The 11,364-nt window shown below is 47.2% G+C and overlaps 1 protein-coding gene across 2 annotated transcripts in view; it reads left to right on the plus strand.

The window, feature by feature from the left end:
* The window catches only part of helz2a (helicase with zinc finger 2a), a 122,644-nt gene extending 112,163 nt beyond the window's left edge, over positions 1–10,481 (plus strand). For both annotated transcript variants that reach the window (XM_078555298.1, XM_078555299.1), the window contains one exon: positions 8,059–10,481. In XM_078555298.1, the coding sequence (XP_078411424.1) occupies positions 8,059–8,165 (107 nt within the window). In that variant the 3' untranslated portion in view covers positions 8,166–10,481. The remainder of the gene's footprint in view (positions 1–8,058) is intronic.
* The last annotated feature ends 883 nt before the right edge of the window (positions 10,482–11,364 follow it).

An 11,364-nucleotide genomic window follows, 5' to 3' on the forward strand; every position in this document is an offset into this window, starting at 1 on the left:
CGAAAGGGCAGACACTCACTGCCAGCTCCAAGGATATCATCACCCATTCTCACACACATACTGTCACATGTCCATCTGGCCTCATCTCCTCTGGAGACTGCCTCCTCAGCCCTCACCATCTTGAGGCTGCTTGTACAGATCAACATGTGCCCCCAAACACATCCTGGGTTACCCTCCTTCCTCAGTACAGCCCTCGTCCTGCAGCCTCTTCCTTTGCCTGAGGCCACTTCTCCCTCTTCCCCAAGCAAGCCCTAGCCCTGCAGCCATTGAAAAGCCACCCAGATATGGCTGATCTGGTAGGTAGAGACCTGCCCGTGAGCCCCCCTAAAAGCGATGTGGTGCTGTCTGTGAAGCCTGGTGCTGATGACTGCGAGTGCTGACCAAAGCAAGATAGGCAAACAAACCCGGAAGTGCAGCCCGCCAAGTGCATGTCGCTTATGTGCTGTTGCGAAACACATCGGCGTGTTTTCCTGCCAATGTGGGCGGACGATCCAGCAGGTGTGGGGCGTTGATTCCGGTGGGCTGGCCTAATAATGATATGCTAATGTATTACAATGAGGTTCCCGATGTCCGATGGCAGGAATTGCGACCCTCCATCGACGGGCTGAGTGGATGATCGCAAACTGGTTTCATGCTGTCATGAAATCGATTGCACCATATTGTCCACTTACACCATTGAACGTGGCCGACACCAGCTGCACGGAAAATCCCGGCCCATGTTTGGACTAAGGCTGAATCATCCGCTCCCGTTGGTGGCGGGCGTCATGGTGGGCAGGGGGATAGGAGGTTTCAGTGGGCAATAATGTGAAATCACAGTGGGATCATCTGACAGTGTCCGCCATGGTGGACCACGAATCCCGCCGACATGAACCCTATTTGCATCCTGCTAATTGGATGCAAAGTAAGGCCCAACTGGAATTGTATCCCCATGCCCAATTTACCATTACACCAGCGAAAAATACATCTGCCCAGAACACATCTGGACAAGCGTGACGTGCAAAAGTCGGGACTTCCCTTCAGGACCTTGCTCAGATCGTGGACATCCGAGGAGAAGAAGATGCTGGAGCCCTACAGCTACTGGGCCCTGGAGAAGCACATGCATCACATGCTGGGTGGATCCTCGTGTGCATGGCTTCACCGTGAAGCAGCTCTTGGGAGGTGGGAGGTCTCCACGCAGCTTTGACTTCGTTGAGGCCTCAGATCTATACGGACTTCACCATGGGCTGGACCTTTAGGACGGCGAGCGGGGAGGGAGGGTGGGTGTTGGGGCCCGCGGACCGCATAAAATGATGCGGGATGATGTCAGGCGAAACTCCCGACGTCACCTCACGTCATTTCAATTTTCAGGTTGGCAGGGGCACAGCCGAATCAGCTGTGCGCCCATCGACCTGTCAACGGCCAATTGAGGCCTTTGACAGAGTAATTTAGCTAATTAAAGGACCTGTCCGTCCAGCCTTATGGTAGGCGGGCAGGCCGGGAGCCCTGGCGGGCATTAGAAAAAGCATGAAACCTCATCCACGGGCGGGATAAGGTTTCATGAGGGTTTTTACATTTTTAATAAAGGTTTGACTGAAAGTGATGGGCATGTCCCAACTCATGTGACAGTGTCAGGGAAATTTTGTATTTGTCCCTGTAACATTTTTAAATTTGGAGCCAATCTCCCTGAGGCAGCATTTAGTCTCAGAGAGATCAGTGCACTCTTTCACTCGCACGCGCCCACTCCTGCACTTCCCCCCCCGATGGGGGGATAATTCTTCCCCATGGGCTCGCGCCATCTCCCATGATCTTCATTGGTCCTTTGGGCCTGCTTAGGAACTTCACGGGCTTCACCATGGGCTGGTACAGGTGATTGGATGAAAGGGTGGGTGGGGGCTGGGAGAGGAAGGTCTAAGTGTGAGTAGGAGAGGAAGGTGTATCAGTGGTGGGTGTGTGAGGTTGGAATGGGAGGGACGAAAGTGTCAGGGGAGAGTGAAGTTGGAAGGGGGGAATCAAAGGTGTCAGGAGGTTGCGGTTAGGAGAGGGAACGAGGGTGTCCAGGAGGAGGGAGTACAGGGGGAGGAGGGAGTACAGGGAGAGGAGGATGTAAAAGGAGAGAATGCTGCATGCGGGGAGGTAGGTGTAAGGGGCTGGAAGGCATAAGGGATAGAGTTTGGAGGGGGGAAGATGTATGGGGGAGGAGGGAGTTTGGAGGGGGGATAGCGTATGGGGGAGGAGCGAGTTCGGAGGGAGGAAGGTGTACGGGGGGGAGGAGGGAGTAAGGGTGGGGGAAGGAGTAAGATGCAGGACGGAGTAAGGGTGGAGGAAGGAGTAATGGTGGGGGGGTGGAATGTCCAGTTGAACATGCAAGGGAGGGATCCGTGGAGTCAATGGCTGCCTCCTGGGGAGTAAACTCAGGGTGTGCATAGTAGGATGGAACGGTGAGTATGAGAGGAGCCAGAGGGAGCCTGTAGGATGTGAGGGTGAGGGTGCGTCGTTACCAGTAGAAGCGGAGGTGAGGGTGGTTGGATGGGGAGGTGGGGACACTGAAGTAAACACGAACCCTGGGGGTGGGAAGGAGAATGTCGAGGAGATCAATGTGGATGGGGGTGGGATTTTCAGGGAGGTAGCAAATGTGCACGTTCACCTGGACATCCTGGAATGACAGGTGTTCGGGCTGTGTGGTAATGGTGGGGAGGTCGAAGGTGATACTGGGGTTGGGGTCGACTGATTGGAGAAAGGACTTGGATGCCTGGGGGGTGGGGGAAAGGATGGCTCAGCTTATGAGAAACTTGACTACGACCATTTTTTCAAATTGAAAGTGAGCGGAGCCTCGTGTTGGACGGGCACAAGTGCTGCATGGGAGTGTGGTCAATGGGTGGGCGGAGATGCAGGTCAGCTCAGATGGACAACTGAAAGAGAACCCCAGCTGGCAGCATTGAAAATGTTCGGGACATTGAGATGAGTGTGATGGATGAAGGCTCTGCGTGGGTGGGAGAATGCTTGCATGAGGCTCCAAAAGGCCCTGCCACACACACACGCTTCCCCTTCCAGAATCATTCGTGGTCCGGCTGCCTGCAGCTGAACTGCTAGTGGGGGGTGGATGCAGGGGGAGGACTCCCGAAGCCTGTCAATGAAGCCGAAAGACAACAATACACATTATTCAGTGAAGGTGAATATATTTTCAGATTATAAAGTGATAAAATGTGTTCACCCGTGCAACCACTTGTTATCAGAATTTCTTAGCTTTTCTAAGCCTACCACTTCTTCTTTGTGCCACCCTGACATCTGCAGCAGGGGTGGAGACAGCCTGTGTAATGGTTGGCCCTGTTACCTCTGATGATTTTGATGTGTGTCCTCTAGAGAGCTGAGGCCTTGAGGGCACTGGCTTGCTTTGGCTGTCCTCCTGTGGGCCAGCTGCTCCCCCTGTGGTGACAGAGGACAAGGTTGCGGGGGTAACAGGCAAAGGGGACTCAGAGGGAGCGGGCAGTCTCTGAGATTCTTGAGTGGATGACCCAGCTGCTGCTCCTCCTCCCTTCGGGTGCCCGAGAGCCCCGGCCTGACTCCTTGAGGGGAAGGAGCACCTGGAGGGACATCAAGGTGCCCCTTTCGCTCTCACAATGCCACTACAGGAACTCACCCATGGTTACTGTGATGGAGTGCAGGTCTGCATGCATTTCTGTGTTCTGATGGACCAGGGTCTCCATGGCATCCGCCATCCTTTCCATGGAGACCTCCATGCACGTACATGTGGGCACCACTTCATCAGAGAGCAGGCGGACACACTCCTCTGACTCACGTGCAACTCTGTTGAGGGCTTCCAACAGCTCTGCGTGATGTCCCCCTGCCTTCTGCTGACTCTTCACAATGAGTTGGAAGGCCAAATCCAGAGGCTCGTCATCTGACCTTGACCTCACAGATGCCTCTTCCCCAGACGTCCTCCGACTGCTGTGGAGCTCGGCTGCTCCTGCTGCGGACACATGTCCATGTGGTGACCACCAGATTGCAAACCTGAGCCTGCTCTAGAACTAAGTCCCATCGAGGTGTGTGCGTCTGCGCTGGTGGAGGGTGTGGGTAAGCGCTGTGATGGGTTTTCCACGCTGCTTATTTCCAGCTCTTCAGCAGAGGAGGTGTCCTCTTGCTAAAGGTGGATGGTGGATGGAGCTGAGGACCTGGCTGGCTGAGGGTGTCGGTCCCTAGGCAGAGCTCCCTGTGAACCTAAGTATAGATAATTAGTGCATGGCGGCAGAGTCAAAAACAGAAGAGAGTGCACTCACAGTTGCGTTGAGAGAGGGATGATGTGGTGCAGGATCCTCATGTGGGTGTTCACCACCGTTGCCACAGGCATGGTCCACGTCCTCATCAGCCAGAGCAAAGTGAGTGAGGGGCCTAATGTGGGCTATTCGAACCCGGTCTGAGATCTCTCCCTGCTGTTGTGAACCAGCTTCTCCTGCATGAAAACAGATGAAGGGAATGTGAGCAGGACACATGGCACTGAGTGGAATGTTCGTGTGGTGAGTGGAGCCATGGACGGGATGAGAACGCGAACTCCAGAGGGTATAAGCCTGATGGAGATGTGAGGGTGTGTGTGAGAATTAATGGTGTTCCCTCTTGAGGTGAAATCCCTGTGGATGTGTGATAGTTTAGGTTTGGGAGTTTGAGTTGAGGGCTGCTGTCACCTCTGCTTTCCGGGCCATCTGTCATCTGGAGCTGTCCTGGTCTGAAGACCTGAAGTAGACTGCGCTCTGGTGCACTTTAAATATGGTGCCCGTAGCGAGGAAGCACTGAGGTCATGATGTGGCGGGCAAATCCAAGCCCACCCACCAGCGATCCGGCATGTTTCCCGTGAATGCATTATTAGTGAGGTGGGACGCGCCGGGAAGGGGACGATGAGGTGTGAAATTCTACCATTGTGGCTGGCAGGTAAAACCTCTTATTTCACACCCACTACCGCATTTAGTACAAATCTGGAATGATTCCGCCCTAAGCCTATAATCAGGTCAGGAGCTGAGTGGCACTGGTAGAACCCAAACTGAGTGTCCGTGGTTGGTTTTCTTATTAAGGGGTCATTGGCCTGGGCCATATCTCCCTTACTACAGAACTTACCAACTGACCTTGAAGCCTTTCGGAGTGGGAAGTTTAGCACTTTGACACCTGGCTCTTTTCCTGTCTGGGATGACCAGTAAAACTGCCAAATAAACCAGTTACCATCTTCCAGCTTTTTGCGTACGAGTTTCTACTGGAAGTGTTTGACATGGAATACAAAACTTTCATCAACGCTGAGTCAAAATCCTGAAATTCCCTTTCTAATACTGTTCTGGAAACACCATCACCAAAAGGACCCCAACAATTTAAGAGGACCCATAGCATTTTCTTAGAGCAACAAGGGCTGGGTAATTCACACAGTCTTGCCAGTGTAATTCACACCCCGTGCACTGTAAATAATCATTACAGTATTTACCTATGGTGTTCCAGGCTTACAAGTTTGGACTATTTCTAAGAACTTATGGAAAAGGCAGATGCAAAGGAACATAAAACATTTCACCCGGAAATCAGGCGTTATTTATTCTTAACTAATGTATTTGTGTATAATGCAGTGGAAACCCTACACTCTTTCCTGGAGAGATTTTGTTTCAATGGAAAGTTGTCACTTTAATTGTAAAGAACCAATGCTAACACACTAGTCGGGTTTCTACCCTTCCATCGTGATGCACTGTGAAGGAGTGAGAAATAGGGAGGGTGGGAAATAGACCTCTAGATCTGACAAAATGCAAATACTTCCTGGAATACACTGTAGGCACATTTATGACACAAATCGAATAAAATTTAGCTCAGTCAACATCTGATTTCAGAAACCCAACCCAGGCTCATTCATCAGGTGCTTACTGCCATCTAAAGGCGGAACCAGATTCTGCACAATTAATGTGATTTGCAGGAAGCCTCCTGACATCTGTTTGAAGCAATGTGGTTGATGGTACAACCTGAGCCTGAGCACTGCTACACATGGGGCAGTATGAAGTGCCTAAGGGGTGAGTCCTAACTTGTATCTAAATGCAAATACACCTGTCTGGCATTTCTTCCTTGATCTTCCTCCTCCTCCTCCAGCAAGAACTGGAATCTACCTGACAATGTGGAAAATTGCCCAGGTACTTCCTGTTCACAAAGAGCAGGATGAATCCAATCCAGCAAATTACTGCCCCATCAGTCTACTTTCAATCATCAGCAAAGTGATGAAAGCTGCCATCAACAATTCGGTCGAGCAGCACTTACTCAGAAATAACCTGCAAAACGATGTTAAATTTGGGTTCCGCCAGGACCATTCGGCTCCTGACCTCATTACAGCCTTGGCCCAAACATGGACAAATTTGACAAATGGGCCCAAGGCCACCACCTATGGACTTGAAAAGTGCCCAGACTACCTCATATTACCTGGGGAGGGTACGGCATCTCAAAAATTTGAGCAACAGGTGAAGTTAGCGGTTTCACGCAGCTACTATGCAGTAGGAACACATATGATATTTTCCATTGTCAAGCCGAAAAGATGTTCTGCCTACCACACAAATGAGTAACGTGGTAAATGAATTTCACTGCCAGTGCAATGCTAGGTATGTAGGCTGTGCAGGCTGTACATCCCAATGCATGGCAGATAGTGTCAAACAGCACATCCCCTCAGTTGTTTGCAAAAGACAGGGTACTGACAGTACTCAATCAGCCCGTGCTTTCAAAACTCAGAACATAATGCCTAATGTTAAATGTGATTTGCCAATTGGACAGCACTTGCTGAACAATCCCGGGTGTGCTAAGAATTACACTAACAGCCAATCAGTTGGGCTCACAATGTGATTCATTTATGTTTGCTAGGAGCTACCTATATTCGTACACAGGGACCTGTCCTCTGAAGGCAAAAGGATCATGCCCAGGCATTGTGCCTGTTTTTGAAATAAACAAAAGCATTGGGATAATAGTTCCCTGGTGCATTCTCCATGATAATGCCTTGGCCAACCAGAGTTGACCTGCCAACCATCCAGCACCCTTTTCTCATGCAGTATAAATTGTTGCTTACTTTGAAATTTAGCATTCTTGCATCTTTCCTGATGAGTGCAAGACAAAAAGCTTTGATAACATGTCTCTTTTTTTTAGCAATACACAAAATAATTGTCCTAAAATTGCCCCATGACAAGTTCCTCTCTCTGCTGCTTTAATGCAACCAGCACTGGTTTCTCTTCCTGTATCTGTGCCATGACCTCTGGAATACCCCAAGCACATATCCTCGGCCCTCCCCTCTTTTCCATTTACCTGCATCCTCTTAGGGATATCAACTGCAGACGTGGGTCAACTATGCTGAAGAATCCCAGCTCTACTTCTCCACCATCTATCTTGATCCCTCCATAGCCTCTTAGGTGTCAGACTACTTGTCTGACATCCAGCATCTGCTGGGCCACAATTTCCTACAGTTAAACACTGTGAAGACCAAAGCTTCATATTCTTTCCCCACCACAAACTCTGAGTCATTGCCACTGATTCCCTCCACCTCTACAGCACAGTGTCAGGCCGAATAGACTGAAGCTTAGCATCTTATCTGACCCTTAAGTGAGCATTCTGCCACATGCCCTCACATCACAAGGAAAGCAATTTTCACCTTCATAACATCACCCATGTTACAAAGGACATGGATTAATACTTTCATTACTACTACACTGTAATTCTCAGTCCGGAAAACTATTGTTCGGAAACATCAGTTGTCCAGAATATTTTTGAGCAGATCCAAGCAACTCATGGACTTGTCACATGACTGTTCAGGCGCTGCGACAAATCGAAAAGGCAAGTGCTCAGTAAAGATTATTGGCATTTAGATAAGTAGAGCAACTTTTACTGATTTTTATCACTGTTTTATGTTTTAGGTAAACATATATATCTGTGGCATTTTCCAGTTCACACATTTTTGGCTAGGCATTCTGATGTCACTGTACAAATGAGAAAATTCTGAAACCCAGAACTTGGTCCCATGCATTCAGATTATAGTGTACCACGTGACTCAATAATTTAAATCAACATTTATCTTATCTTTTCCTGTTATTCTAGGAAATGAGCATTTACTCTGCTGCAGTGATCCCTGGAAGGATCTGCTGACACATTACAGGAGGAGGAATGCTTTGGTGAATGCTGAAGACATTACTGTGAGGAAGTAGTTGGGATGTTGCATGACAGGAAACTCAGGGTTTTCCAAACTTGCTATTTTGCTTTAATATGTTTGAAAACCATGCAAATTAGTCTTGTGATTTCAGGTCTAAACTTCTAACAGACATTGATTTCACTTCATCTGATTCCTGCACCACTATTGAAAGTAATTCTTTTTTTAAACATATCATTAGTGCAAATTATTGATGCAAATGTGAAGGAGTCAAAGATGGATTTACTGAATTATAACAATTCATGATGCATTGCACTTGGTCTCTTAAATAATGTACTGAATATTAATTCTATGTACTAAATTCAAAATGCGAGAATTTTATAGCTTAGGTGCTAGTTTATAAACAACACAAAGGAATAAGGTTTAGAATTGTAAATAAAACATACATTGTGAATCTGAATTTTTAACTTCAGCAGCTCTTCCAGCATTTTCTGCTTAGATTTTAATATAATTACTAATGTTCGAACTAATTAACTACATTCCTAGCTTTTTGAGGTCTTTAGGACTGCCCAAATTTTAAATGTTTATGGACCAAAAATCATGGCGGTGTTATACTTGCCAATAGACAGTTGAAAGGGAAATATATTGTAATTATGTCTATTTTGAAAGGGGAAACCACGTTTCATTTTAAGCTTTAAGTAACCCTTTTAACTAAAAACCACCTAAAGTAAATGAAATTGATCAGCTTTCTCATCTTCTTTCACATTTTACTTTTACTCTACCATTTAACCAAATGTGTTTTCAGGTAACTGTATCTGGCTCCATCCCATTCTAATCTGGCAATGGCGTGTTTATTAAATATGAAATAATTAATGCTGATAAGATAAGATTATCGTACTGTCAGGGATAGGTAATAAAACTGTGGGTATGCTAGAAATCTCCTGTTCCTTAGGAGTCCATCTGGTGACATAACAGATCAATAATGACCTTCTATCACCCAGAGCTGTTTAAACAGTGATGTAACAACAGGGATTCTTATTATCACAAAAACTACCATGAATTGGCTTGGCAGCAGATACCATAGCTCCTACAGTTACAGTGATCTATTTTGTAAAGCCTAGTATTCCTTTTTCCCAGAGTAAGTTAATAACTTTTGGATTTCTTTACCATTTAATGTGCCTGTAATTTTTTTGCCATCTTATTTCCCCCATTTGTTGACACTTATGACCTCCTACCACATTTGAAAAGGCCAAGACAGATTGATCAATGGACATTTCTCATTTCTCTGTGTAGAACTGGCAAGTACAGTAAAACCCTCTCAGTGATAACCTCCAGTGGGGGGAGGGGTGGGGGAGAAACATATTCCTTTATCCAGATGTTCTAATTCAATACTCTTGAACATCCGGGAATAAACTGGAGCTTGAGCAATTCATTTGTCAATATTCCCATTAATGGACTTCTGTTATTGAACAAGTGTTCTGTTGATTAGAGAAACTAAATCAGTTTTCTATCAATCTCCAGGGAGAATCTCTACTTTCATAACACATTCCATGGCCAGAATTTGATGGCCCCATTGTGGCGGGGACGGGATGTAAAATGTGACGAGCCATTCTAAACTTAATTGATTTCGGCGGGAATGTAAAATCCCGCTGCCATAAAATTCCACCCCACCTATTTGAATCTATGATCACAGAGAAGTGGACACTATGATATTCAGGAAAAGGGTAAGAAGTAGGAGCAGGAGTCGGCCATATGGCCCCTCAATCTAGCTCTGCCATTTAGCAGGATCATGGCTGATTTTCAACCTCAACTCCACCTTCCCACCCGATCCTCATATCCCTTGATCGCCTTAGAGTCCTCAGCCTTGAAAATACTCAATGATTGAACATCCACAGCCCTCTGGGGTGGAGAATTCCAAAGTTTCACAATCCTCTAAGTGTGAAGAAATTTCACCTCATGCCAACACTAAGGATAAAAGAGTGTAAGTCTTCAGTACTACAGCTGGGATGTCAGAGCCCATAGCCTTTGCTTTATCCAGTGCCTTCAGCCGTTTCTTAATATCACATGGAGTGAACTGAATTGGCTGAAGGCTGGCACCTGTGATGCTGGGGAGCTCAGGAGGAGGCCGAGATGGATTGTCCACTTTTGTACTGATGTGATGACCCCTTATCCTGAGACTATGTCCTATAGTTTTGACTCTTCAGCAAGGGGCAACAGCCTCCCTGCAACTACCCTGCCAAGCTCTCTCTGGTTATTATGTGTTCCAATGATATCCAATCATTTTTCTAAACTCCAGAGGCCATAGGCTCATTTTCCTCAATCTCTCCTCATCCCAGAAATCAAACTAGTGAATCTTGGTTGTACTGCAACTAAGGCAAGTATATCCTTTCTTTGGCACTGAGACCAAAACTGCACATGGTATTCAAGATGTGATTTTGCTAAAGCAAGGTACAACTGCAGCAAGACTTCTATTTGTCTTCCTAATTATTTCCTGTACCTGCATATTAACTTTCTGTGTTCTGTGTACCAGGACATCCAAATCCCTCTGAATACCATAATTTAGTAGTTACTCACTATTTAAAAAATATTCTGTTTTTCTATTTTTCCTGCCAAAGTGAATAAACTCACATTAACCTATATTATTCTCCATCAGCCAGCTTCTTGCCCACTCATTTAACCTGTCAAATCCCTTTGCAGATGCCTGGAGGGGAGTTCTCACTTTTTGACCCTCTGGGGAGTGGGGAGCTCAGTAGCACACAAGAAACCTGGATGTCAGGGTTTCCCCACACCCTCAGGAATTTTAACTCCACAGCATGGAAGTCAGCTTGCTTGACAGGCTTGGCTTCCAGTTGGGTGTGGGATACTAGAGAGGAGGCTGGAGGACCAGGTAGGTTTGAAACCTGACCCTGTGTTGTGGAGGGGGTCCGATCCCGAGAAGAAGTATTGGAGGCCGCTGGTTTAAGTAGGGGAAATTGGAGACCTTTGGGAGGGCTTTGGGGAAATCAGAGCCCTCAGGGAGATTAACAGATTATCAGAGGGTGTGGCGGGTGTGGGGGTGGGGCAGAGTGGAGCCAGGTCCTCACCAGGGAAATTTGGGGGGATGTTCTGAGGCCTGAGGTTGGGAGCAAGATTTGAGGCCACCGGCGGGGAATCCGGAGGAGATCAGAAATGTCAGGGAACCTGTCCAATTGCAAGGGGTTGGTGAGATGCCTGCAATGGATCCAGCAGATAAGTGGAAAGGTACTTAACTCTTGGAT

This window comes from Cetorhinus maximus, chromosome 13 (assembly GCF_964194155.1).
Source record: "Cetorhinus maximus chromosome 13, sCetMax3.hap1.1, whole genome shotgun sequence".
Lineage (NCBI taxonomy): Eukaryota > Metazoa > Chordata > Chondrichthyes > Lamniformes > Cetorhinidae > Cetorhinus > Cetorhinus maximus.